At 53.0% G+C, this 25,643-nt stretch overlaps 2 protein-coding genes across 3 annotated transcripts; both read right to left on the reverse strand.

Annotated features, from left to right (window-relative positions):
* Window positions 1-257: 257 nt before the first annotated feature.
* LOC135994756 (sodium-dependent lysophosphatidylcholine symporter 1-like) lies at window positions 258-9,938 on the reverse strand. 2 transcript variants are annotated; one of them, XM_065645582.1, is made up of 15 exons: window positions 9,731-9,938; window positions 7,223-7,342; window positions 6,781-6,905; window positions 6,005-6,137; window positions 5,529-5,607; window positions 4,970-5,127; window positions 4,805-4,895; window positions 4,146-4,267; window positions 3,949-4,032; window positions 3,689-3,772; window positions 3,029-3,141; window positions 2,435-2,578; window positions 1,990-2,166; window positions 1,816-1,886; window positions 258-559 (listed from the first exon to the last, which is right to left on the reverse strand). In XM_065645582.1, the coding sequence occupies exons 1-15, from the start codon at window positions 9,812-9,814 to the stop codon at window positions 534-536; spliced, it is 1,611 nt and encodes a 536-aa protein (XP_065501654.1). In that variant the 5' UTR covers window positions 9,815-9,938; the 3' UTR covers window positions 258-533. The 2 variants fall into 2 exon arrangements, with proteins under 2 accessions (XP_065501654.1, XP_065501653.1); XM_065645581.1 differs by having other exon boundaries at window positions 1,816-1,863; window positions 9,731-9,890.
* Window positions 9,939-16,221: 6,283 nt separating this feature from the next.
* On the reverse strand, window positions 16,222-24,991 carry NSFL1C (NSFL1 cofactor). Its single transcript, XM_065645718.1, has 9 exons — window positions 24,862-24,991; window positions 24,029-24,126; window positions 23,043-23,117; window positions 21,039-21,204; window positions 20,591-20,683; window positions 19,860-19,969; window positions 19,272-19,409; window positions 18,824-18,988; window positions 16,222-17,806 (listed from the first exon to the last, which is right to left on the reverse strand). The coding sequence occupies exons 1-9, from the start codon at window positions 24,961-24,963 to the stop codon at window positions 17,644-17,646; spliced, it is 1,110 nt and encodes a 369-aa protein (XP_065501790.1). The 5' UTR covers window positions 24,964-24,991; the 3' UTR covers window positions 16,222-17,643.
* Between the last annotated feature and the right edge of the window lie 652 nt (window positions 24,992-25,643).

A 25,643-nucleotide genomic window follows, 5' to 3' on the forward strand; every position in this document is an offset into this window, starting at 1 on the left:
CAGGTCACTGCAACAACCCGTCCTTCAACAGGGGCCAGGAGTTCCACCAGGTTCCACCATCCCGCACTGCCCAGCGTGCAGCTGAGTCAGGTCAAATTCTGGTGTCTAAACTCTGGTGAAAGCATAGAGGCTGGAAATCACGCGAATTCTGCCCAAACCGCTCTCCACCCTCTAGGTCATCTGCTGGCGGAACTCGCAAAATAAGAAATACCAAGAGGGAAAAGAACAACCACCAGATTTAATAGTGTAAATAATAAACGGGACATTATTTGATATCAAGACGCAGGACCCCGGGCAGCAGGGGGGCTGGCAAGCACAGCGGCAGCTCCCTGCTCTGCACAGGGTCAGATCCTGTCCCAAGGAGCTTGTGTCTGTGAAGATAATTCATGCTTTCTGCAGGGCTCCAAACTCTCAGCAGTCAGAGCATTTCCCCGATTCTCAAAGGCACTTGTTTTTTCATAAATCCACAGGCAGCGAGGCTGAAAGCAGCACAGTGGCAGAGGGCAGCGCAATCCCAACACCTGACCACAGGCTCAGTCAGGCGATCCCAAGGAACATCCTTCACACCCCAGAAAACAGAACAACAAAAGAAGAAAAAAAGAGGATAAAAAGGAGGCCATTTGTGTGGCCGAGAAACTGTTCTGGATCCAGACCACTGCAATGGTGCTGCAGGTGCCCTGACGCAGCTCTAAAACACGATCTACCCCATCGATCGTAAAGTTGCACCACAAGACTTCAGGCTTCAAATTAACTCAGCGCACAACTGTGGAGCAATTTGCTCAGATCATGCCGGTGTGCACCAGACTGGAGAGCTGCAAGGTCAGCCGACGGGCAGAGACAGCTCTAGCCCTAAAAATAACCAGCCTCACTTTGCTGAACACAGGGCTGAACGCGGTTCAGCGCTGCCAGCCACGACATGGCCAATTTCTCCTCTCTTCCCCCTGCTGCCCCCTCACCGTTGCCAGGAGAGACACGGGGGTGCTGAGCAGCCCTTGCAAGATGCTGCTGTGGCAGATCTAGCTCTGGGCTATGATTTAAAACTGGCTCAGCTCTTCTCTATGATCATTTGACACTTCTGTCATTACCTGCGGACCTGGCAAAAACCAGGACAGGCTGCTAGAACCCCCCCAGCTGCCTGGCCAAAGGCAGCGCAGCTCCTTCCTGCAGCCTCGCGCACCAAGAAGTCCCTGGTTTCTCCCCAGAGTGACTTAGGTGACAAGGCCCAGCAGATGGACAGGGCTGGCTGCCACCGCCCTGCTGCCCGGTGTCACTGTGACTGCATATGCTTTAAAACACTGCCAGCTGTGTGATTCTGTGAGCTTGAACTTCACCTTTGTTCAAAGAAATTCTAAACCTTTCCTTGTGAAAGGGCAGTCTAAGCACAAAGACACATACTATCCAGGCAGTATTTTCTCTAGAAACTGGTCAAAAGCAGTTTCCTCTCAAAAACAATCCCTCTGTTCTTTGTGGATGCTTTCCCACGAGGTTAAGTGACATGCTTGTGCCCAGTGTGTGGGATCCCCGCTCTGAGGCTGGCGGGGCACTTCCCGCGGCACCGCGCGCCCTCCCAGAGGAGAGCATAGATCTGCCGTGCCTGGAGCTGCCAGGACCTGCCAAAAACTCAGCGAGGCCAAGCCCTGGAGAACACAGCTCCGGTGAGGTGGCAGGGCTGGGGCTGCAGCAGGGAGGGGGTCAGGAAGCAAAACCAGCCTTTGGGACACAGGAACAGGAATCAACAGGAAGCGACGACGACTTTCCCTGACAGCAGCACATCCTGACAGCGCAGCAAGGCCGTGTCCTTCCCAATAAACTCACCCGCTTCGGCCCCGGGTTTATTCTCGGCTGCCGCGCTGTAGCTGGTGCCTGTTAAAAGGAACACAAGAAATCTGGTGTGAGGTTAGCAGCCTCCAAAACACCCCCAAAGTCGGGGCTGGACCAAGGCAGACACCCAGAGTAATGCTGGGTGACCTTCAGGGAGCTCAGGCTTACCCCATTGCCTCCAGCTCCATTCTCATCTGCTTCCTCCTCTCCTCATCAATGGGATGGAGGCAGAAGATGATTATGGCAATGAGCAGGAGGCTTATTGGGATGGGGGCCATGAGAAGCTGCAGGGTGAGGACGATGGAGGGGTTGTAGGTGCAGTCTCCAGCACGGTAACCTGCAAAACTAAAGAGGAGAACAGTTTTTCTGGCTCCAGCCCCACCAGGTCACTGCAGAAAGGGATGCAGGCACCTCCATTGCTCTGCTCTAGGGTCTGCTATCAGAGGCCCAGCTTTGGGAAATTTCCACTCATTTCTGCTCTTTGTGCTCTCGGTAGATGTCGGAAATAAAAATTTGAATACCCCTGATGCTCATTCCAGCATCTCTAGGAAACAGCAGCAGGAAGTGCCTGTGCTGGGCAGACAGAGCAGGGGAGGAGGTGTTTGGGGCTTACTGCAAACTCAGCGTCGATATCCCCACAGCCAGTCCACCTGCAAACTTGTTGAAGAAGACGTAAAAGGAGTAGAAAAGAGCCTCCAGGTTGAGGCAGCTGGGGTTCCTCAGCATGAAGTCGTCCACCGCATCAGGCAGCATGGACCTGGGGACAGACAGCCCCATAGACACATTTTTGACACCCCCACTGAACTTGTCTGCAGCTGCTCCCAGGCCTCCCCAAGCAGCGGAGAGAGAGACAAACCCCGTGCAGCATCCCGCTGGGGACCATTTTGAGCCTGTCCTCTGCCGTTGGCAAGCAGGGCAGAGAGCGTCTCACAGAGGGTGCAGCAGCTGCCCCAGAAAAAGAGAAGGAAAACAGTGCCTTGTGCAACGCCTGGCATCCCGCTGCCAACCGGAATGCAGATTGAACGATGCTGCTACAGGACTGTGGGTCACATCCACATCCCTCCCAGTCCGACCTCCCCATCCCTCTGCAGCCCAAAAGCTGCTGTATGGAGCAAAAAGGCAGCCTTGGCACGTCACGGGTGGTGCTTTCCTGATAACCTTCCCGTCCTCTCCACTCGAGAAGCGTGTCGGAGGTGACTCTGCTCACCACGGTAGAAGGTAGAGCACGGCCATGCTGCAGCCTGCCACCATCACCGGGAAGATGAAGGCCAGGAAGTTGCGTGTCACCTGGGTGATGGCCACCAGGGCTGGGATGATCAGCTGCAGCGGCGAGAGGAAGAGAAAAAACAAAAGCACATGGGCCCTTTCTGCTGCTCACAGGTAGCTTGTACCTGTCTGCCCACCCAAAACCTATGGTCCCCTCTTCCCTACATGTTCCATAAGCAGAACTGCTCCTGTCCCCAGTGCAGTGCAGTGCGGAGGCCCTGGACAGGCTGACACGGGCAGCAAAACCTTCCATGTGAGTAAAGGAGGGACGGTTGTGGAGGCCAGTGGAGCTAAGTGATTAAACTGGGAAGCTGGGTCTGCTTTGGCTCTGAGAAAGGCTTCTGGAGATGTCCCAGGGACAGTCCTTCAGCCTCCCTGCACCTTACTGCACAGCTCTGGAGCCACAAGCAGCGGCCAGACACAAGAATTGCAGAGCTGCCATCAACTACTGGCTTACTCCTGTTCGCCTGTGGTGCAGAGGACACTGCACTCAGGGACACCCTTAGCTGTCTCCAGCTCTCCTCCTTGGACACCATGAGCAGCTGGGGACAAGGCTGTCCCCTCGCAGGGCTTCTGAGTCCGCAGCTGCAGGCAAACTCACCGCCAGGCCCAGTGACGCTGCTGTTTTCTTTCCAAATCTCCCCAAAAACCACTGCCAAAAGGGAATAGAGAGGGAAGCTGTGACCTGAGGAGAAAACCAAAGGGAAGTCTCAGCAATGTCCCCCAGGACTGCCAGTCTCTGCCTGGGTCACATCCTTGCAGCAGCGTGTAACTCCCCGAGGCTGAGCTGCCTGTGCTCAAGGGCTGGGGTGACCCGGGGATCAACTGCCCAGCAGGAAGGTCTCCTTGGGGCTCACTTACCAACATGATAAGCACTAAATGCTGGAACTTCCCCACCAGCCCTGCGGCGTGAGTACAGAAGAAGGCAAAGATCCCCTGTGTGATCTGGGAAAGCAACGGGGAGACCTTCGTGGCTGGGAGGCCAAGTTCGCTGTCTGGATAACTCACCCGGACATCTCATCCCCCAAGCTCTCCTCCTGCAGCAGTGGGTCTCGCACCTGGAAGGCCAGGGACGCAAAGAGGAAGCCAGACAGCAGCTGGGTGTAGGGTTTGTGTCCCGCCATCATCCTCAGGCAGCTGGTGAAGGGCAGCTCAACCTTCCCCAGGGGGCTGAGGGGCCCTGAGAGAAGAGACAGCAGCACTGGCACCAGAGCTGCCAGAACAAGCGTGATGGACAGAAGGCACTGGGGAATCGCACAACTGTGCCTGGGGTGCAGCTCAGCTGGGTGAGGAGCTGTTGGAGTCTGACATCTTGGGGCAGAGACAACAGCCATGGTGTGAGCCACAGGCAGGATTTTGCTTCTTTTTACTGCACACGCGGGCTGGTCTGTGTAGCTCCGCAGGCTGTGTGTTGGTGAGACCCGTCCAGTGTGAAGCAGTGATCTGCAGTGAGCTGCAGACCCTGTCCCAGCCCATGGTTCCATGCAGGGGAGCCATCCTTTCTCCAGAGCATCTCCCCTCTCCTTTGCAGGAGCAAGATGCTGCCAGCACAGACCGAGGAGGGGCTCAGCATCCAAGTGTGTGTGTTTCTGAGCCCCACGCCCCGAGAGCCATCCCCACACAGGAGCCCATCTCCCTCTGCCTCACACCTTCCGTGTAACTTCCTCACCATTGCTGCCACTGGGCACCCTTCAAATTTAATCTAAATGGACTTTACCAGGCTGCTCCCTGACTCCAAAGATGAGAATCAGACAGGAAAGGCAATAGATCGAGCCCAGGACCAGGGATGCAAATATGTAGGCTCTACGCTGGAAAACAAGAGCTGATTCCAGTGACAAGGCGGGTACCACGGGAGGAGCGGGGCAGACGAGCCAGTCCTTACCGTGTTCTCCAGAGAGTCCGTGAGGCTGTGGGTGCTGGTGTTGTGCAGGGTCTCATTGGACACAGAACAGCTGTTCATCATGCGGGCATGGTAACTGCCCACGATCTGCCCCTGGATTCCTGACCCGAGGAGTGTGCTGAACACCTCCATCCCCATTCCTGCCAGGATGACCAGGAGAGAAACCTTGGTCCCACTCCCTGGCTGAAGGGACACATCCCTCAGGGTAAGAGACCAACTTTGGGAATGGAATTGGAGACACCAACATCCAGAGCTGTCCCAGAAGAAGAGACCTGCTATTTCTACTTGCTCAGATCTTTTCAGCAGTAAATACTCTTGATGTTTGAAACTAATAAATCTGGGTCCTGACTCTCCTAGGGATGATGCAGATCTAAGAAGTGTTTCTGCAGATAAATTCTTTGCAGAAGATGACTGGTTTCATCCCTGGTTTACCCCATGCACTCTGCAGACTGTTCAGAGCCAGAGGAACTCATTCGCCTCTCCTTTGGGGGGGTCTCCCGGGAGCGCGGACAGCCGGGGCTGCAGGGGCACCCACACTCACTGTAGGCAGTGGCTGAGTCACGGTCTTGCTGGGTTCCTCCCAGGAACATTGTCAGGGACGAGTACGGCACGTGGTGGCACTAGGGAGAGCACAGTTCAAACGGCCCTGGCTGCTGCTTCCCTGGTTTGCTGGTTGTGACCCCCCCTCATCCCTACGCACAGCAGGTGACGCTGCCGCCTGTGTCACCCCTGTGCACTGGTGGCTTTTCACCCTTTTCTGCTGTGATTTGCTGTGTTCCCACAAACCAGTGATGGGGAAGTTCACACCAGCACGTACAGGCAGCCCAGCTGAATTCCCAGCATTAAAACACATCGTTCCATCCCACCATCCCTGCGGGGCTGGTCTGTGCCATCCTGCACCCCTCACTGCTCCCTGTCCCTTCCTGGAGAGGCAGGGACAGCCCAGCTGACCGTGTCCCCGTCCCTTGCAGTACAGGATGATGTGTCAGACACAGCCCCAGGCACCGTGTTCCTTACAGTCATGCAAGTCTGGAAGAAGCTGTACATGAACAGGTACCACAGGAATTTCAAGGAGGCAGGGGTGGCATCCGAGAGGGTGGACCACATCAGGCAGTAGCAGAGCACCCCGAATGGCATGGAGCCTGCAATCCTGGGGAGGAGGCAGAGCTGGTCAGATGTGACCCGCAGGTAAGGTGGTCACGCTTGTCATTGCACAAGCCGAGGTACAGAACAGCCTCTTCCCCAGCCCCCAAATCACAGCCCAGAAAGATCAAGATCCGCGAGAGGAAGCACCTTTGCTCAAGTGAGTGTCTATCGCTCAGCCTGGGAGGGCTAGACACAAACACTGAGAGAAGAACTAATGTTTAAGTTGTCCAGCATTTCTTGTTCTCATGCTTAATTTCTTTGAGTTCTTGCCCTACAGCAGAACCTTGGGGCAGCAGTTACCCTCTGTGTGCAAGATCTGCCCATGGGCCTGGCACAGCTGCCGACCAAACTCTGTGTGTGCCACCATGCAAGACTCAGAGCACCGAATTCCACAGCCCTGAAAATAAAAGGCCTTGGAAGCAGCAAGTGTACAGGTTTGCAGAACACTCCTCTGCTGCTGCAACGACACGTGGACCCCACTGCAAGTGATGTTATCTTTAGTGTCCCTGGGATGTTAAGCTTCTGCAATTCTCCATAAGCCACAAACACATTAAATTCCCAATGAGACATCCCAGCTGCCTTTTTGTGCCAGCACTCGGGGAATTTGAGCCCAAAGACCCTCCCAAGGCTCCAGCCTGGACACTCACCATGGGACCAGCTTGCCATATTTTCTCCTTGGGCTCTTGCTGACCAGGAAGCCTACAGCAGGGTCAGTAACCGCATCCCAGGCTCTTCCAAGGAAAAGAATCAAAGAGGCGTGGATTGGCTCCAGCTGAGGGGAAATGGAAACCACAGCTCGAAAAGAAGTCCTGGCAAAAAGCTGTGAGCAGCCAGCACGAATCAGCTCGCTCTAGTCAACACTTCATCTGCATCTCCTGGAGACCACTCCAAGCATTGAAATGGGACAGAAACATCTCCTGCATGCCCACCAACAATATTTTCATCACAAAATTTTGATCTGGTGCTAATGCCTAATTCTGAGAAGCATTTCCAAGGGCTTGGGCCACCCACCAAACTCTACCCTTGCCCAGTCTGCTGAGCTTAAGCCAAGCCCCTTTGCAGGTAACCCCATCTTACATGACTGCTCACCTGCACAACATCCAACAGGAAGATTTGGAGGAAAAACCCAAGTGCGTTGCCTGTCATCTGGTAGGGAATGCCCCCGACGGCGTAGCAAACCTTTCCGCAGAGCGTCAGTCCTGGCCTGTCCTGGAGCCGAGACACCGGGGAACAAACCCACCTGAGAGCGGATCGGCAGCACCGGCTGCCAGCTCAGCTCCAGCCGCTGCTCGGCCACCCGCTGCGTTCTCCGAGGGACATTTAAACCCTGACTCATGTCATAAACCCCTCAAGACACATACTTGGCCTTTGGCTGGGCATCCCTCCACCTGATATGTGTACACAAGGTCACGGCAGTTGGGGTGCCACAGGTGCTTCCCCGTCTTGCTGGTGATCTCTGTGGGTCAGGGCGCAGGGCCCTGCGCCCAGCCTGCCCTTGGGGCTCCCAAGATCCTGCTCAGCAGTTCCATATTCTTCACAAGCCTCCAAGGTCTCTTCGAGAGCCGCCCTGAGGTTCTCGGCACACTGACAGTCGCTCTCCTTGCTCCAGCCCCAGCCCACATCCACTCCTCCAGCAGCCAGAGCCCCAAGGCAAGAGCCGGTCAGCAGGCAGCTGCCTTGTGTGCTGGTCTTGGGCTCATCACCAGGGTCACATCCCCGGCATTTCACCTTGGTTCTCCTCAGAGGCATGTTTGCATGAGATCACAGGCTGCTAATGAGATCCGTATCTAACAGCAGACAGAGCTATCTGTTGAGCTGGTCTAACGTTCTCCTTTCCTGTTCTATTGAGCCAAAATCCAGTGGTTCAGGTTCTTTAACATTAAAAAGTATAAATTGCATCGGGCTTAACATGACTGTAATGGAGGCCGTTCAAGGAAAGAGACTGCAAAGGTCAGAGCCAAGGGGATTTCTATAGATGAACAGGGAAAGCACAAGGAATGTTTCAGTGCACAGGAAAAGGGCTGGTGGCAAAGCCTCTATTTTATTTGGATGTGGTTAGCTTTAATAAATACCGTACCAAGCCTCAAGTATCTGGCAAGTTCCCAGTGGCAACCTACAGCACTGCCTTCCAGCCCCCAAACGAACTTGCTTTCTAGTGTGGTGCACCTTGGCATCACGTAGGACTGGGAGCATGCTGCAGAGTGCAGGGTGAGAGCACTTCAGAACCCGATAGCTTGTCCGGGCTCCACTTTCCACACTCCCACCAGCAAACCAGTGCTAGAGGAGGGATGGGGTGAGCAGTGGTGGGGTCACAGGGCAGCACCTGAGGACTGGGGCTGTCCTCCCACCTCAGCACAGGCTGCCTTGGGTGATGCTTGGGGCTGATGCACTTGTCAGCATCTCAGGTTCCTGGTCTACACCACATTTCAGCTTTTCTGATCGCTGAGCAGCTCTGGCACTGCTCGGATGTGGCAGGCAGGTTGCTGTCCTGCACCCCAAAAATGCACCGCCCTTTCTGGAGAGATGCAGAAGGTTCCCCTGTTCCCGACGGGCAGACGGCCACCCCGGGCGACAGGCCTGGGCCTGTGAGCTCCTCCAGCAAGAGCCCTGCAGAAGAGCAGAGCGGACACGGACGCTGGGCATGGGGGGAGCTTTGCAGGAGCTGGGCTGAAGGACAGGCTGTGAGGTCACATCATGGCTGGGTAACAGGGAAATTGAGTCAGGGATCACTTCAGATTCCCACTTGCCCTCATGTGCCCTCTTGTGGGGCGAGAGGGCAAGTTTGGGCTGGAGAGGATTTCCTGTGCCACTAACGTCACCCTCGAGGGAGGACAGACCTTCATTGTGACAGTCCTAGAGAGCAGCTTCGGAAAACACAGGCACAATCCCAACAAAGCAGCATTCCAGAAGACACCAAGTGCCTTTCCCTTGCGCAGCGATTAGCAATAACTCCTCCTCAGCCCACGCCACGGAAAAAGCACCGACACTGCTGTGCTCGCCTGGCTGGAGGGCCCAGCCTCCCCCTGCACCCCCAGAGCAGAGCGCCTGCTGTCCCCTGCCAAGTCACCTGTCCCCTGCCAAGTCACCTCTGCAGCTTGTGCCTCCCAGCTGCTCCTCCCACTTCACCTTCTGCCTTTTACTGCACACAGTGGGAGTCGGGTCCCTCATATTTCAAATTGCAGCCCAACCTCGTCCCGCAGGGATGGCTGAGGCATTAGGCTTGCAGCACCGCTGAGGAGCACTTATACAACATCTCTTTTCCACTGTAGTTCTGCTTCTAGAATTACAAAGGCATTTCTCCCAGCTGTAAGGTTTTGTGACAGCTTTTGTTCCCTTTGTGCTCTCAGCAGGTAGGACGGCGCTCTGCATGTCTCTGTGCCCGTTTCTCTGGGAAGTCAGCAACAACAACAAAACGCGGAGTTGTGCTTTAACAGTGTGTTCTCGAGTTTGAGTCATCAGCACTTGGAAACACCCACCCCCGCAGCCGCGGCTGCTGGAGCCGGGCAGGCTCTGCGTGGGCGCACACGCTCGCAAGGGTTCGCGTACACCGGGAAATGCAGTTCTGCGGGTGAGAAGCACCTGGAACACTGATCTTACCTCTCTGGGGACTCTCCCCTGTGGGAGAGCTCCTTCTCGGGTGGACCTGTGCAGTGTAGCATCGTCGTGAGCACCTGGACGCATGACTGCAGACGTGTCCTGCAGTGGCACGTGGTGGGGAAGCAGAACCTTCCTCGCCCTTGGTGAGCAAGACGTCGCCTTGTATGTCAGAGAGCGGAGCGCATGCACAGACCAGAGCCGGATGGAGATTTGACAAGTGAAGATGCAACATCTGCGGGGCCTCAAGGGCGGCTGATGGAGGGGAAATGACTGGTTCCGAGGGAGGAGCACGGCCAGACTCTGCCCACAGAGGCAGAACTGGCAGCGCTTACAGGGCAACGGGTACTCAGGAGCTCCCAGGCTCTCTGCAGTCAAACAGAGAAACCCAGTGCTCTTCAAAGCTCAAGCTGGTCCAGCACCTCCTCCCCATCCCCTCCCTGCCACACTGAGATCTTAGGGGTGTGGAGAAGAAATCCTTGGCCTGAGCTCCAGACCACTGCAGGAACACGCTCCAGCCACCCCAGGACTCCTGCCTCAGCACCAGCAGCCACCAGCCGCAAAGAACCAGCCTGTCAAACCCAGAGCGAGCAAACAGAGCGCTGGAGCGGGCAGGGAGAGGGCAGCAGGAATGTTTCTCCCAGCTCTGGCTCCCTTTTCGGGGCTGTGGAACTCCCCTGGCCCCTTTACTTTAAGGGCTGTGAGATGTTGGTGCTGCCCTCACCCAGGACAGTGTCACTTGGAGCAGGCAGCATGGGATGCATTTTCCTTTCTCTATTAAGTGACATCTGCAATTAACAACCTCTCGCAGCCTGTGAGCTCCCAAGAGACCTCCCATGGCAGTGCAGACCCCACACTGTCTGTTTTAGCCTGGGGACCAGAAACGTGCTTTTCTCAGTCCCCTTTCACAGAACCTTCAACGTCCACAGAGCCCAGCAGTCTTGGCGTCACAAACCGAAAATTACTCCTACGTTAAGAGCAGTAGGAGCCCAGTTACTCAGCACTGGCTGTGTGGGAGCAGCAGAGTTCCCGGTGCTCATAGCACACAGCCCAGCACCGACATGAGCTGGCAAAGCAAAGACAGAGGGAGAAGTCAGCCTCAGAGGACAGAAGGCACAAAGCGTGGCAGGAGAGGGATGGTGCAGCCGCTCTGCCCACTGCCTGTCATTTCAGCGCGGCTGCTCAAGAACAAGCTTCTTGAGCCAGATCAACCTCAACCCTCCAAGACTGAACTTATGTGCAGCAGCCAGGGCAGAAGAACAGAGACCAAACCCTCTCCCTGCTCTGCCCCCAGGTCACCAAGAGCCCCCGGGAGCATTAAATCCATGTCAGTGTTTCTGCAGCACCCAGGGGAACGCAAGCACCGTGAACTGCAAGGTTCATCACAATGCTGGTGAAAAACTGCGTCATCTTCAGCTCAGCCTCCAGTGGGGGGTTAATCTAAAATACCCGAATTTCGCAGGGCTGAGTCAGAACTTGGTTAATAAGCCAGAGTACAACTGAGTCAGCGGCATCTCTCTTCACTGCTATTTTACTGACAACCCAGATAACAAATATCACTCACGCTGGACCACAGCCGGCGCAGAGAGAGCCAAATCCCTGTCTCCCACCAGCATATCTAAGCATACATCTCTACAAAAAAGCAAAATACATCTGTCCCCACCCAAGAGGAAAGCGGAAATTCAAAAGGAAATATTAAAAACCTGCTTTTTTTTTTTCTAGGCCATTTTGTACCCACTCACCACACAGAGCTACCTTTGGACAGACACAAAGTACCTTTGGAAATTGTACTCAGTACTTGATTCTCTGGCTCTTTGGCTCTCATTTACTCCCCAGGTGCAAACAGATGCATTTTCTGCACGCAGTAGAAAGCCCACAGGTGAGCAGCAGTTACCGCCTCGAGCAGCTGTGAGCTCTCGCTCCCGGGCTGGTTCAGTGCGCAGTTCCCTTTGGCACGAGGAAAGTTTGCTTTCTGCTCACCTCAGATCCGCCCGGCGCCTTCTGTTGCATGGTGCCGTACAGAAGCTGGCGTTACCGGTGGGTTGGGATGAGCTCTCACGATGGCTGGTGCAGCATGGGGAGCTCACCCCCTCTCTGCTCGAGAGCAGGGGTCAGCATGGAGCTGGAAAGGCAGATTTTGGTGAAAAGCACCAATCTCACTGTTAATCGCGGCTCTGTGCTGGGCTACCTGCTGCAAGCAATGAGTTTTTTGATAATGCCCTGTGCCGGGGCCTGCAACATCACCAAACCAGCTCACCGTACGCTGCAGGCACCAAGGGTCTGCAGCCAAAGGGCGATGCCTCGCCCATCGCTGCACTGACCGTTCACCAACAGCTCAGAAATTGAGAACAGGGAAAGCACTTGGCAACGCTGCAGCTATGCCTGCTTTTCTGTTGCACAAATACAACAATTTAATACACAATAATACAATTTTGCTCTGAGGAGCAAAAGCTCTGCAGTTTATGAAATGTGGTCATGTTGGAGTTTGCTCACTGCACAGGAAAGGTCCCTTCCCCAAGACCCCCCTCTCTGCTGCAGAAACAGGAGATCTTATCAGCCCAGGAATGCATGATACAAACCCTGAGCCATGCCAGCTGATCAGCTTTTCCCTGGGTTCTATGACCCAGCAACCAGCTGCTCAGCCCCATTAAAAAAAAAAAAAAAAAAAGTTTAAAGCCAGTAAATGGGAATTTTTTGGCACAGAAGCAAGTGGCAGCATTTGGATATATTCCACTAGCAAGTCCTCCGAAGTCTGACTCCTCCTGGATGGGCAACAGCTCCGGTGCTCCCCACAGCACAGCTCCTTCTCCCCGGGAACCCGAGTTGTGACTTCAATGGCCACCAAGAGGGATGGGACAGGAGGAGAGGAGCAGGTACTACTGTAGGGCCCCTAAGCCAATAAAGAGTTAATTTAATGAGGAGTCATGAAATGTACCTGAGTAAATAAGAACATCTGGAATCCATTCAGGAACTCCCAGCGCTGGGACAGACAAGCTCAGCACAGACAAGACAGAACAGCAAATAAGATAAGCATTTAGGAATGTAGTAAATAAGTCAGAAATGATAAATTAGTAAACGGAGAGGTGCATGACATAGGAGCTGTTCAACCGGCAAAGATGTGGACCTGTTGCATAATTAGTATTATATTACTCCTGGCAGAAGTATGTAATTGGGAAATGTGGGACTCACTTGGAAAAGCGCTTTTGCTGACAGGTAACTAGGAGGGATTTTCTCTTGCCCTTTCAGTTGTTCTCGGCAGGATCCCACAGGCAGCCGTGCTGCTCACCCGGCCAGCAGCTGTGAAAGCTGCTGCCTCAGTTCTGATAGTGTTTGTTTCATGTTCCATGGGCATCACTGGATCCCGGTCAGCGCTTTTGGAGCAGCCACCGAAGTTCCCAAGCAGTCTGCAGGGACAGACACCCCCCGAGCACTCAGGGCCACCTGCTACCATGTGCATTTGTGCCACCAGGCAGGGCACGGGCATTATGGACCGGAACGAGAGGAGACCTGCAGCTGCACTCTCAGCAGACATCAGCACCTGTTAGGGCTTTTTTCCTTCCGAAAGTGAAGTGAAACTGCTTAAAATGCACCACGAAAGCTGGCAGGGGGATCATTAACGTCGTTAACAAGGACTATAGGTGAGGAGCTGCAGCTCTGCACAATTCAGTGTGTGCAACAGCCAATTCCCTTCATGCCAGGCCGAACAACCATGCGCATGTTCGTTGTTGCTGTGCAGGTACAGAACTGGGCAGCTCGGAGAAGTCGGGTCTGAGTCTCGAGAGGAGCCAAAGGCTTTTATTTCACAGGGGATGCAGCTGTGTCACCAGGACAGCACATCTGGCAGCGGGAGCGGCTGAGGAGCATGGGCAATGTGTTCCCAGCTCTGCCTAAGTGACTGTCACCCTTCCTGGGATGCCAGCACGCGTTTACCACACACCAATGGAAACACACAACCTGGTAAGGAAAACAACTTTGTTGCTTAATGAGATGTGTCATTTAAAATTACCAGTCTCCATCTATAAATATTCTGGTTTACCAACAGAAACATGACGTTTAGAAGCGGTAAGAGGGGAACACGGTTGCACTCTCACAGCCCAGCAATTCTTCACGCAGGCTGACCTGAAAGAGCAAACCCCCCAAAAGACACCAGCCCCTGCCCAGGGATTAACGAGATATCACAGGTCCCCTCGTGGTGATGGGCTTTGAAGAAATCCACCAGCAACTTGTTTATCATGACTGTGACACCAATCCCCCAAGTCAGTTTTCTGCTGTAACTACAGAATCAGAAGGAAGATCAACTCAAGGTCCTTTTTCCTGGCAACATAGTACAGTACAGCAGCACTGCTTTCAAAGGAAAACTCTCCTGACCGACCTGCCCAGGAGCAGACTGACATCCCTATAAATGCACTAGGGAGCTGGAGATCCACCCAAAAAGAAGTCAGAGCATGAAGGTCACTTTGTCCTTCTGGAAAGGCTGAGTGTTGTCCAGCAATGAGGCACAAAGACTAAATTAGACATAACTGCATATAACCAAAGGCAAAAAGAAAATAGGCCAAAATTTACAGTCACCCTCTTCCAGCTGCTGTTGTGCCCCTTGAGATTTCTTGCTCCTTATTTCTCATCACTGCTTCCATTTATCTGGTAGCTGATCTACCTGAGTTTTGTGCCAAAACAACCCAACCAGCTAACTGCTTCGTGCTGTTTGCCTTGTTTTACCCAAAGAAGCAGCTGAACTAAAAATGGATGTTCCTACACCAGGATCACTGAAAAACTCCTTGGCCAAAGGCCCTGGCATAGTAGAACCCTGAGGTGGGTAAAAAACATGAACCAGGAAACCTCCCATGGCAAAGGGGAGGTGAAGTTCCCAGGAAATGGCACAAAATGCTATCAGAAAACACAGGAACTTGGTCTTAGCAACAAGGACACATGGAAAGGAAGAAGAGGAAACAAAGAAGCATGTAAGAAGGAAAAAAAATCCAAGGAAGTCCTGTGATTACCCATCTGAGGAAGGGAAAACTGTTAAAATACAGTGCCTGGAGAAAAACACTCGGATGCAGTGGGACATCAGCCCCTGATGGGACAGCGCAGCCATAAAACTGGGTGATATCTTATCATACAGAAACTGAAAAGAAGCGATTTTCCCCATGGCACGTGGAGCTGTGTGGGGGAGCAGGAAGACAGGCAAGAGTCCCCAGAGGAGGAATGATCGGAGAAAAAAAGAAAATTTTCAAAGTGAAATGCTTCTCCAGGCAAAGAAGGAGAAAAGATACTTTTTTTGTGAGCATAATTGTTAGCTTTAGAAAAGCCCCATCTCAGCCTATGACTCTGTTAGAACAAAGAAATGGAATGATAAAGGAAGGAGATTTTACTAGAGAGAAAGTCAAATAAACTCACTACCAACCATCACAAACTACAGGAGTGCCAGAAACAAGCTTTTACCTTCCTGCAGGAGCACAGCAAACACCAAAGAGCTGCATAGGTGACAAGGAAGGTGATTTTCTTTACAAAAGAGTCTCTCACTGGGAGATAAGCACTGCTCATTGCTCACAAAAAACCAAAACCAGAGAATCAGAGAAGGCAGAGTCTGCAGTGGCATCCCCGAAGGGCTGGGACAGCAGCAGCGGGTGCAGGTCCCCGCAGACAGTGGGAGCTGCAGGTTCCTCAGCGGGAGCTCAGAGGTTACAAGCGGCATCTCTGCAGCAGTGCCACCCTCTGGCTCCAGGAAAACCCGCTTTTCTTGGTGGACGAACATCTCCGAGCCCAGAACTCCTCTGAATTTAGCACTTTTCCATCTCACTGGCAGTCAGAGCTGAGAGGAAACCTGGATGCGACACTTCCCAGTGCTGAGCAGAATCTGCACGACAAAAAACCCTCGGGGTCGGCAGGGCGACAAGTTGCTCTTTGGCTGCCAACCCTCATTTAATTTGGGGCCGCCAATGTGCCTGTCTCATCCAGCCAAACACTGCGGACACCAGCTGGTCACCACCACGGTCCCGATGCCACCAGCCAACCAAGGCAGGAGAAAAACTATCTACACTCTGTAGATAAACTTTCCCTCTGGCTCTAGCAGCGTATCCTGCCCAGCAAGCTGGGACCTGTTGTCCCAGGTCCCCAAAGTGGCGCACGTGGAGATCGGGATACAAAACTCCCCTGACGAATGATTAAAAATGAGTGTCTTCCCATGAGGCAGCTGTGACTATTTTTAGCTCTGAGGGAAATTCCCTTTCCGAATTCTCTCTGTACTGGGTCACACGGGTGACTAAGTGGTCACAATACCCGACCTCCAGTGATAGAGGCAGGCAAAGCCCCAGTTCACCTGGCAGAAAAAGAATCATCTTTAAAAACGCAGCTGAGATTTTTCATCTCATTCAGCTGAAGACAGCTCAGCAGTGCAACCCAAAGCGGTAAGAACAGACACCTGCACATACATCATCCAAAATACAAAAACAGATGGCGGCCACTATTAGAAAGGGTCAAACACTGTTTTCCTATTTTGCGGGCTTTAATGTTAATTTTCACAATAATTTACAAATTTGCTGCTACGCACATTATTTATCCATTTAGTAATGAGAAATGGAAGTTAATTCAGCTCTTGGCTGAGGAACTGCTGTCTGAATGCCCTTGCCGAGGTCTGGGTTTGGATTAGCGCAGGCAGCCAAGCTAGTTCCTCGTGCCGAACCTGCCCGACCTGCCGTCCCTTCCCTAGCCTGCGTGTCCCCAGAGCTGCTCCTGCGCTGGCACCACAGTGGGGACCTGGGACCTCAGAGAGCTGAAGGGGGACACAGAGCGCAGCAGCTCCCGGCAGCCAATGGCTCACAGTTCGGCTCCGAAGGCCGGGCCAGCAGAACCACCGCGGGTCGGTGCAGAGTGCCACGGCACAACACCAGACAGCAACTGGTGCTGCTACAGCAGCGCTACCCGTCCCCCGCAGGGATAACGAATTCACCCACAGGATTCTGTTCAAAGGACAGATATGGAGACCCGAGCCCAAAACACAAACAGAACAGACCAAAGCTAGAGAACTCCAGGTGTTTGGCTGCATTAGTCCTCAGCAGAGCAAATAAATCAAAAGGATGCTACAGCCTTGAGTTTTTCCACCTGAGGTGTTGCCATCACCTCAGTGATTCACCTCTTAAAATAAAACTTGCTTTCCAGTAAGTTAAGCTCTGTTTTCTTTTTACTTTCAGTCACTTGAAGCTGATTCAGCTCTGTGCCTTCTTGGAAAGAAGTCAGCAGCGAGTTGGGTTTCTCGGAGAAATGCAATACAGCAAATTAAAACTGCAGGCAGAGCAGTGAACACCCCCGAGAGTCCTGCTACGGGAAGGACAGTCAGAACTTTCCAGAAAAGCCCAGGAAGAACGTTAAACCTTGTACCTGCACACACATCAGAGTTTTCCCCACACTGAGCAAGAGCTGTTTCACACAGACTTTCCCCACCACACTTTTACAGTAGTGTAACCATTGTCCTGACCATCAGATCACCTGTTCTCATATATTTTATATTTAATGTGCAAAAATAAAGGGAGTACTCTGCAGCAGTCCCTGGAAGAGAGGGAAGAGTAAAGAGACTGAGATGAGCAGTCAGTTGGGTGGATGGAAACTGCTCCCCAGGAGCTCCCTTCCCCCTACAAGCACAGTAACACAATCCGCAAAAGTAACTCAACTCTCCTGGGAGAATTTGTGGCACAATAGGCTGCGGCTCCTTTCAAAACGGATTCGTTTCATTTATTTATTTTAAAGTCCACTGATCATCCTCACAAAAAAAAAAAAAAAAAAAGGGAAATGCAACTAAAGAGAAAAGTCCAACCAAGACCTAAGAACCCAGAGCTAGGAGGAGATGTGAGCCTGTGCGGCGCAGGCGTACACACAGGACCAGACGACAGGTGTGCGCTGCGGGCAGCCGGAGGTGTGTTCCTCTATGTCAACCGCTGCACGATGACGGCATTGAGCAGGTTGGCTTCCTTCAGAGTCTGGTTCTCATCACTCAGCTCTTTGTTGGGGAAGGTGGTCATGAGGACGAAGCTGGTGGCCGCCATGGCTGGCCGGGCATCCACTATGAAGAGCCGGATGTCACGGACCCTGTCCGAAGGGATCAGAGACACGGGGGGGATCCTGTTACTGAACATCCCGCAAAAGCGCATGGCAACAGCCCCAAATCACCCTTCCCGGAGCACCCAACCCTGCAACCACTGTACTTTTCCTTCAGCAAACAGCAGAGGCCACGGCCAGACAATTCCGATTTAACCTGCTCCTCTGTAAGCTCCTGTTTGGTGAAATAACAAAAGCTGCTCTATAGGTTAAAGATTTTCAGCTAAATGTTCTTTCACACTGCCCAACAGGAATATTTATGTTGTCAGGTGGCTACCTGAAGGCTTCTGAACCCTTCAAGATGAAGATATTAAGGAATTGGTTGACACTGGCTGCTGCGAGTGACTGAGCTCACCACACACAGCGTAACCAGGACGAGCTCAAGTCCCACGAGCATCCATTTCCTGCACCTGATCACCAAAGAAGGTTTTTGTAACTTATTGCATCATTCTTGATTCTCCCACAGAAACTGGACAGGTAAGTATAACCAAATGGCCACACTCTGAGATCAGGGAGGCGAGAAGGACTTCAGGAGAAGTCTGACAGGGCCGCAGGGAGTATAAACCAGCTTTGCTCATCCAAGGGAACCCGCTGCTGTATGCACACCCCTTGGCGCTCCGCTCAGCCAGCAGGAAGGTCTGAATGGAGAGTCAGAATAACCAAACCAAGTTCCTAATTATCTGACGGTTTCTAAAGCCCTTAGGAAAGATTCTGGTTTTTTTTATAGGTGACATTAAGGAAAGTTCCACTGATAATACCAGAGCTCCCAGGCGCAGCATCACTGGCTATAATCCGTCACTATTTGAAAAGCAAATCCTACCCTTCCAACAGTTAACGGCTGCCTTAAAACCCCACAACAATTGTGTTCCTCATCGCCTACAGAGAAGGATCCCCGGAGGTCCCTTTAGCAGGCTAGCCGGGATTCTAACATCTGCTCCATCTGTGCAGTTTGCAGTGTCATCCAGGCTTTCCCAGTTAGTAACCTGTTATTTCCAGTAGTGTTTGTACCTGTGATTGTGGTTGAACTTCTGGACCAGTCGTCCACCATCCGCGAGCCGGATTTGGATGTTAGTGATGGGCTGTGACTCATCAATGGCGATGGCAGAGCTGGCTTTGGCTTCGTTGGCTGCCTGCTGGGCCGGTGAGCTGGCGCCCATCACCTGCGGCACGGTGCTGCGAACAGGGAGACACGAGGAGCTGTTAAAAGGGCAGCGTAACTTGGAAATGCTGCTTCTACGTGACACACCGTGGTGGTTCCAAACTCAGGATCTGCCTCCTGCCGTGGACAGGCTGAGCCAGCTCACAGCCTCGTTTCCTCCCTCGGAGAAACAGCTCCCGCACCACAGGCACCGAGTGCCTGTTCTTCAGAACGATGAATCAAAAGGCTCAACCCAGCAAAACCCTGGAGTGACTCTCACCTCACACAGGCAGCAAACCAGCGCTGCTGTCACCTCACCTGCCCAGCTTCTGTCCTTCTCCAGTGAAAGCTTTGAAGACACTTTTGGGTTTCACATACTCCTCGTCACGGTGGTCCTCCATGTCCAGGTTCACTTGCCCACCCCGTGCCAACCTGCGCAGCTCCGCCGGGACTTCCCTGCAAAGAGAGTGGCCTCAGGCAGCTGCCTCAGGAAACAGGCCAGGAAACTGTGGAGAAAAAGTGCCAACCACAGACCTCTGGAACTCCAGGAATCACAGCGAGCTCTGTCTTAATTAAGAGGGCAGATGTACACTTCCCCACTAACAGGCACAAATTAAAGGTTACTTTTCCCTGGCCTTTACCTGGAATGATGTGACGCATGAGAAATTCTCAGCCCAAATGTAAATGTCTGTTCACATTTTGAACTCCCAAGGCCTCCTACAAACTAAAGCCACTTCCCATTCATCTGCAGTAAATGTTCAAGTCTGCCCTCCCATGGTTTCCATACTAATAATCCAGCTTTTTTAAGCAAGCTCAGCTGAAACGTGCCATTGATTCAGCATCCTGAGTTCCACAAATGCCTGTTTCAGAAAACAGCTGTTTGCTCTCACCCCTCTCACTACGTACCCTCTGCGGATATCATCAAGAAACTGGGCATTGGACGGATCCTGGTAGCTCCTCAGTTCTCCACTGTCCAGACTGAATCCACTCTTCCAGAGCTTCAGCACAACGTGCACCTGCAGCAGCCCCCCAAAAGTTATCAGCCTCACTGAAACAGCTTGGTAAGAACGATAACTGGACACAAAGTGAAAAGTTCCTGAATGGCAGAGGAATTTTGAGCTGCACAAAATATTCCAGCCAGGTTCCTCTGGGCTGAGGGAAAAACCTGAAGCACTGGCTATGTAATGGTCATATAGCAGTGCCTAGAAGGTGGCACCACAGACCCTTTCACGATAAATATGGTTGAAAAGCTGGGCGAGGAGCCCAAACTAAGCTCTGACCAAGGCCTAGATCGGTATTTGCTGACAAAGAAAGCACAAGAAAAACTTGTAGTGACGCTGTGAGTTCCACATCTACTCAGTGGATAAAGAAGAGTTAATCACCCAGTGCTCTTTGCACACTATTTTTCACAATCCACACTTCTAAGGAACACTCAAGATTCTTAATGAAGAAGGCTGCTTACCCAAGACTCTCGCATCTACCGTTCTCTAATCAGAAACCCTAAGAGAAGCAGGATTTACCACACTTCTGTCCTCTTGAATTTCTATCAAGCTTTAGAACTCTGTGGGCTCACAAGCCACATAGCTCTAGCAGAGAAACCCCTCAGGTGACATCTCCAAAATGGAACAGATACTCACGTCCTGGGCAGAGTTGGATCTCCTCTCTCCGGCCACATAAGCGGACTCCTCCTCTGGAGTGGCCCCGAGGCGATACCCTCCCCCTGCGAAAGGCTGCGGGACAGAGGGCAGGCAGAGGTTACACAAGAGACACAGACCCCGGCCAGCTCGCTGCCCCCTCCCCAACACCACCACAGGTGAGCATGGGGGCTTCATGGCACCGGCAACATGTGCTGTCCTGCAGGCACAGTCACCAGCTTGAACAGGTTAACAAATACGGCACAAGAAAGCGGGTTTTCTTGCCACTGTGACAAAGGAATTGGAGCTGCACTGAGAGAGGAGCCCAGACTGAGCTGTCCTTTTACGAGAATTCTGGACTCCACAGCACCAAACCGCTGTCATGGTGGGAGCCACACACAGGTGACAACTGACAAAGGGAACAGAAGGAAGGAGAACTCGCACTTCTCACTTTAGGCTTGCTGCTCTCGCCGCCGCTCTTGGCTGTCCGGTCAACTGCCACTGCCCCATGCTCCTTCGCTCCTTTGAACAGATCCTCCACCAGCTCATTGGGACTCTTCTTCCTTGGAGGACCAACAATCTGCTGTCCACTCCTCTCTGAGCCGCCGGCGTAAAACCTGACAGAAAGCACACGGCTCCTGGGTGAGGCTGGACCGCGGCTTCTCCAGGAGACGCGTGTTGTTGTGGTTTAACCACGGCCAGCAGCCAAGCACCATGCAGCCGCTCACTCGCTCCCCTCCAGCAGGATGGGGGGAAGAGAATTGGAAAGGTAAAAGTGAGAAAACTTATGGGTTGAGATAAAAACAGTTTAATAATTGAAATAAATAATAATAATTAATTGTAATGAAAAGGAAAATAAGACAGAGGGAGAAATAAAACCCAGGAAAGACATGTGATGCAAATGAAAACAATTGCTCAGCACCGACCAATCGATGCCCAGCCAGTCCCCAAGCAGCAGCCCCCCTGCCAACCTTACCTCCAAATTTTTTTCCCCAAATTGTCAAATGGTGTGGAATATCCCTTGGTCAGCAGAGTCAGCTGACCTATTCATGTTAACCCCCAACTCCTTGTGCACCCCCAGCCCACTCACTGGTGGGGTGAGGAGCAGAAAATGCCTTGATGCTGTGCAAGCACCGCTCAGTGATAACAAAGACATCCCTGGGTTATCAACCCTGTTTCCAGCACAAATCCAAACCAGTCCCATGCCAGCTCCTGTGGAGAAAATTAACTCTGTCCCTGCCAAAACCAGTACACACGTGACAGAATACGGTAGCTTTATATCAGGATTCAGTTCATTTTTGTACAGTTTAATGGAACAGCTCGGATCTACAAATATTTGCTACTACTGGAAGAGACACCTGTGCTTGTGCTCAGCTGCTACCAATATTATCTCCTGCTGTAGCCACCTACAAGTTCCTGTACTGCAGAGGCTTTGGTTTTATGTCAGTTACTGCAAAATTACCTCAATAAAGTGATAATAACTCTCTCATCCATAGCAAGAGAAACAGCCCATACTAAGGCTCAGTTTCATGTGCTAGTACCAGCTATAATACCAAGCTCAACAAGGCTTCCAGCAAGTCTATGACCTGTCAGGTGGAAGGTGGGCAACACCTGACAGTATTTTGAGAGAAGGCACACGGTCATGCCACACAGAGATCACCGCGCACGGGACGGATCTGAACTGGAAGCAATGAAGGCAGAGCCAGTGAAGTGCAACTAAGCACTTCTGGAAGATTGGGTTCATTAGCTTCCAGCTGGCTCATAACACACAGAGCAAGCTCGGGTCTGGCCACAGGAGAGCGTGCAGCCCAGCTCGGCTGAGCCACCTCGAGATCCCTCAGTTCCACCCCATTTCCCTCGCCCTTAACCTCGAGGGTATTTAACTACTTGCAGCTGACACCACAGATGGCTTTCCCACTAGTGTGCTGTGATTCCCTTGGAAAGTGGACCTAAATTCCTCCTTTCAACTTCACACTCCACTACATTACCCTTAAGCAGCACCTAAAAAAAAAAAAAAAATCTAAAAAAACCCCAAAAACCAAAACCAAAAAAAAGTCCCACAAAACCAAAAAAAAGCCCCACAAAACCAAAACCCCCAGCAGAAATAAAAACAACCCCTGCATTATTCCTGCACTCTGTTCTCTGTGGACACAAGTGATGATCTGAGCTTTTTTTTCTGTTCCTGACCTACAACTTCCACAGCCTCCCTCAGGCTCTCTCTCAATCACACAATTCAGTGATGCAAACTGGTGTTACGCAGCCCCGCTGAGCACATGCTTGTACACAAACTTCACACTGAGCAACCTTTCTGTGCCACCTGAGATTTTTCACTACAGGAATTTTGTATCAACTTAAATCTGCTCTTAAAAAAAACCAACCTCTGCACATGTGGTAAGCCATCACAAAAGGGCAGGGATGCACACAGAGGTTTTTAAGTCTTTAACTGAAAACTCACCGCTGCCCCTCCTCCTCTTCATCATCCTCCTCCTGCGCATGAACAAGGTCTCGAAACGATGTTACTCTGTGGTCACTGCAAAATCAACCAGAGCAGCATGTCAGCCCTGCGACACGTTCCAACCATATATACAAAAGCTCCTGCATGCAGCAGCTCAGTTGACTCTGTTCTACTTTTCAGGTCCGATTGATCACTCTGTGAAATGACGGGTCAGCGCTGGTGTGACTGGGGCAAACTGAGCTCTTGTACCTCTCTGCCAACTACGCCAACAGCAAACAGGAGCGGCGGCTCCGGCAGCAGCTGCAGCACAGCACGGTTGGTCAGTCACCAGCCCTGCTCATGTCTGGATTTTGTTCCCTTTCACAGAGCTGCCACTCCCAAACCTGTACAGGGTTCTCCAGCCCCACATCCCTCCCCACTGGTTGTTTCTGCCTGTGATCTAAGCTAGAATGGGGTTCCCCTCCAGTACGGACCAAAGTCTGAACTGAGAGCTTTTCTTTCAAGATACAGTCAGTAACTCCTTCTCTTTAAACCTGGGTGGTATTTCCCTACTACACAGGAATCTGGTAATGCAAAATGAACTTATTTTTGTAAAATCTCGACTTGATCAGATCAGATGTCAAGGAAAATTAGAGATTTTTCCCATGGAGATACAATCTGCTCAAATGAAAGTACCACCAATCGATTGTCTTCTAAGCTCAAAAGACAAATCAAGTTTTTCCTGAGCCATGAGGCAAGCTGTCTTAACTGATCTTTGGATTAGTTGTGCAATAACATCTGTGCTCATGGTGTATAAATGCTGAGGTTTCCAAAATTTCTAGGGAGTCACCCGAGGTGAAGCAGACCTAACGCAGAGTCATTTCTCCTGAAAATTAACATCCAGCAATGCTTCAGACAGAGATTGCATTTTCACACAAATGGTTTTCAGTATCATGTTTACAAGCCGCTGATAAACAGACCGGCCTGAGGCCAAGCTCCCTCCTCACCTGGATGTGGAGCTTCTGGAAACAGAGCTGGGTGTGGGCTGGGGAAGAGTCAGAATGTCCTCGTCACCCCCGTCCTCGTAGAAACTGGCAAGCGCGATCTGCAAGGAAAACCACAGGAGCTTTTCAGGAAGAGAGCAAATATTCCAGAACAAGGGCAAAAAAATGCCACGAACGCAACTGAAGCTTCTGTCACGTTGGAGCTCTTAAGGTACATCAACACCAGAGCCATTTTGTGTCATTTCCCCTTTGGAGGTCGTAGCAAAGACGAGGCTTTACCAGTTCCCAGTGTTTGGCTTTGTTATGGCAGGACACTCACCAGGGCAGGTATGCACAACTGGAGGCCTTTATTCTGCAGTATTTCTACACGGGTTATGCTAAAATTACTGTTCTGAATCAGCTGCTTTTGCAACAGCCATGAGTGGACTGGGAGTTAATTAACCACAGGCAGATCGTTTGAAGGAGACAGCGCAGGTCGGCGTGGGGGCCGATCGGCCCCCTGTTCCCGGGGTGCCGGGGCTGCTGCTGGCGGTGCAGACACCGCAGCATTAACAACCTCGTGAAGGCTCACGGAAAACCGACAGAAACCCAGAAAACCCCCGAACCCGCCGGTTCCTCGGCCCGGGCTAGAAATGAGCCGCGTCCAAATTAACGAGAGAATCGGGACGGGCCGCGGCCCCGGCTGAGCCCGCTCCCCGCAGCCCGGCGAGGCCCGAGCTCCCGGCCCGGCGCCTCCTCCTCCCCCACCGCGGCCTCCGGGCCCGCGGCCCCGCCGAGCCCCCTCAGCGGGACGGGCCCCAGGAGGACGGAGGGGAGCGGGGCGGCGGCGGCGCTACCTGGAGGTCCCAGCCGGCGGACTCCAGGAAGAACCGCGCTCGCTCCTCCTCGACGCCGGTCACGGCCACAAACTCCCTCAGCGCCTCCTCCCTGTCCGCCATCTTGCCGCGGTGCAGCGCCCTAAACCCGCCGGGCGCCGCGCCGGCCCCGCCCCGCCCCGCGCGCACCGCCCAACCCACCCCGGGCGGAAACACCGCCGGGCGCCGCGCACAGCGACCTCTGGCGGCCCGGCGGTGCCATGCGCCGCGCCGAGCCCCGGTTGCGCGGAACCGGGCACCGGGTGTGAGAACCGAGCACCGGGTGTGAGAACCGAGCACCGGGTGTGGGGAACCGGGCACCGGGTGTGAGAACCGAGCACCGGGTGTGGGGAACCGGGCACCGGGTGTGAGAACCGAGCACCGGGTGTGAGAACCGGGCACCGGGTGTGGGGAACCGGGCACCGGGTGTGAGAACCGAGCACCGGGTGTGGGGAACCGGGCACCGGGTGTGAGAACCGGGCACCGGGTGTGGGGAACCGGGCACCGGGTGTGAGAACCGGGCACCGGGTGTGGGGAACCGGGCACCGGGTGTGAGAACCGGGCACCGGGTGTGCAGCACCGAGCCCCCGGTGTGCAGAGCCGAGCACCGGGTGTGCAGAGAGCAGCCCCGGTGTGCGCAGCCTCGGTGCGGGCTGCGGGCAGGGTCGGGCAGCCGGGACCGGCGGCGCAGAGCATCCCACGGCAGCCGGTGCATCCCGGCCCGTTTATTTCCAGTACACAGGACAAAGGCGGTGGCAGTCGGG

The sequence above is a fragment of the Caloenas nicobarica genome, chromosome 15 (genome assembly GCF_036013445.1).
Source record: "Caloenas nicobarica isolate bCalNic1 chromosome 15, bCalNic1.hap1, whole genome shotgun sequence".
NCBI classification, from domain to species: domain Eukaryota; kingdom Metazoa; phylum Chordata; class Aves; order Columbiformes; family Columbidae; genus Caloenas; species Caloenas nicobarica.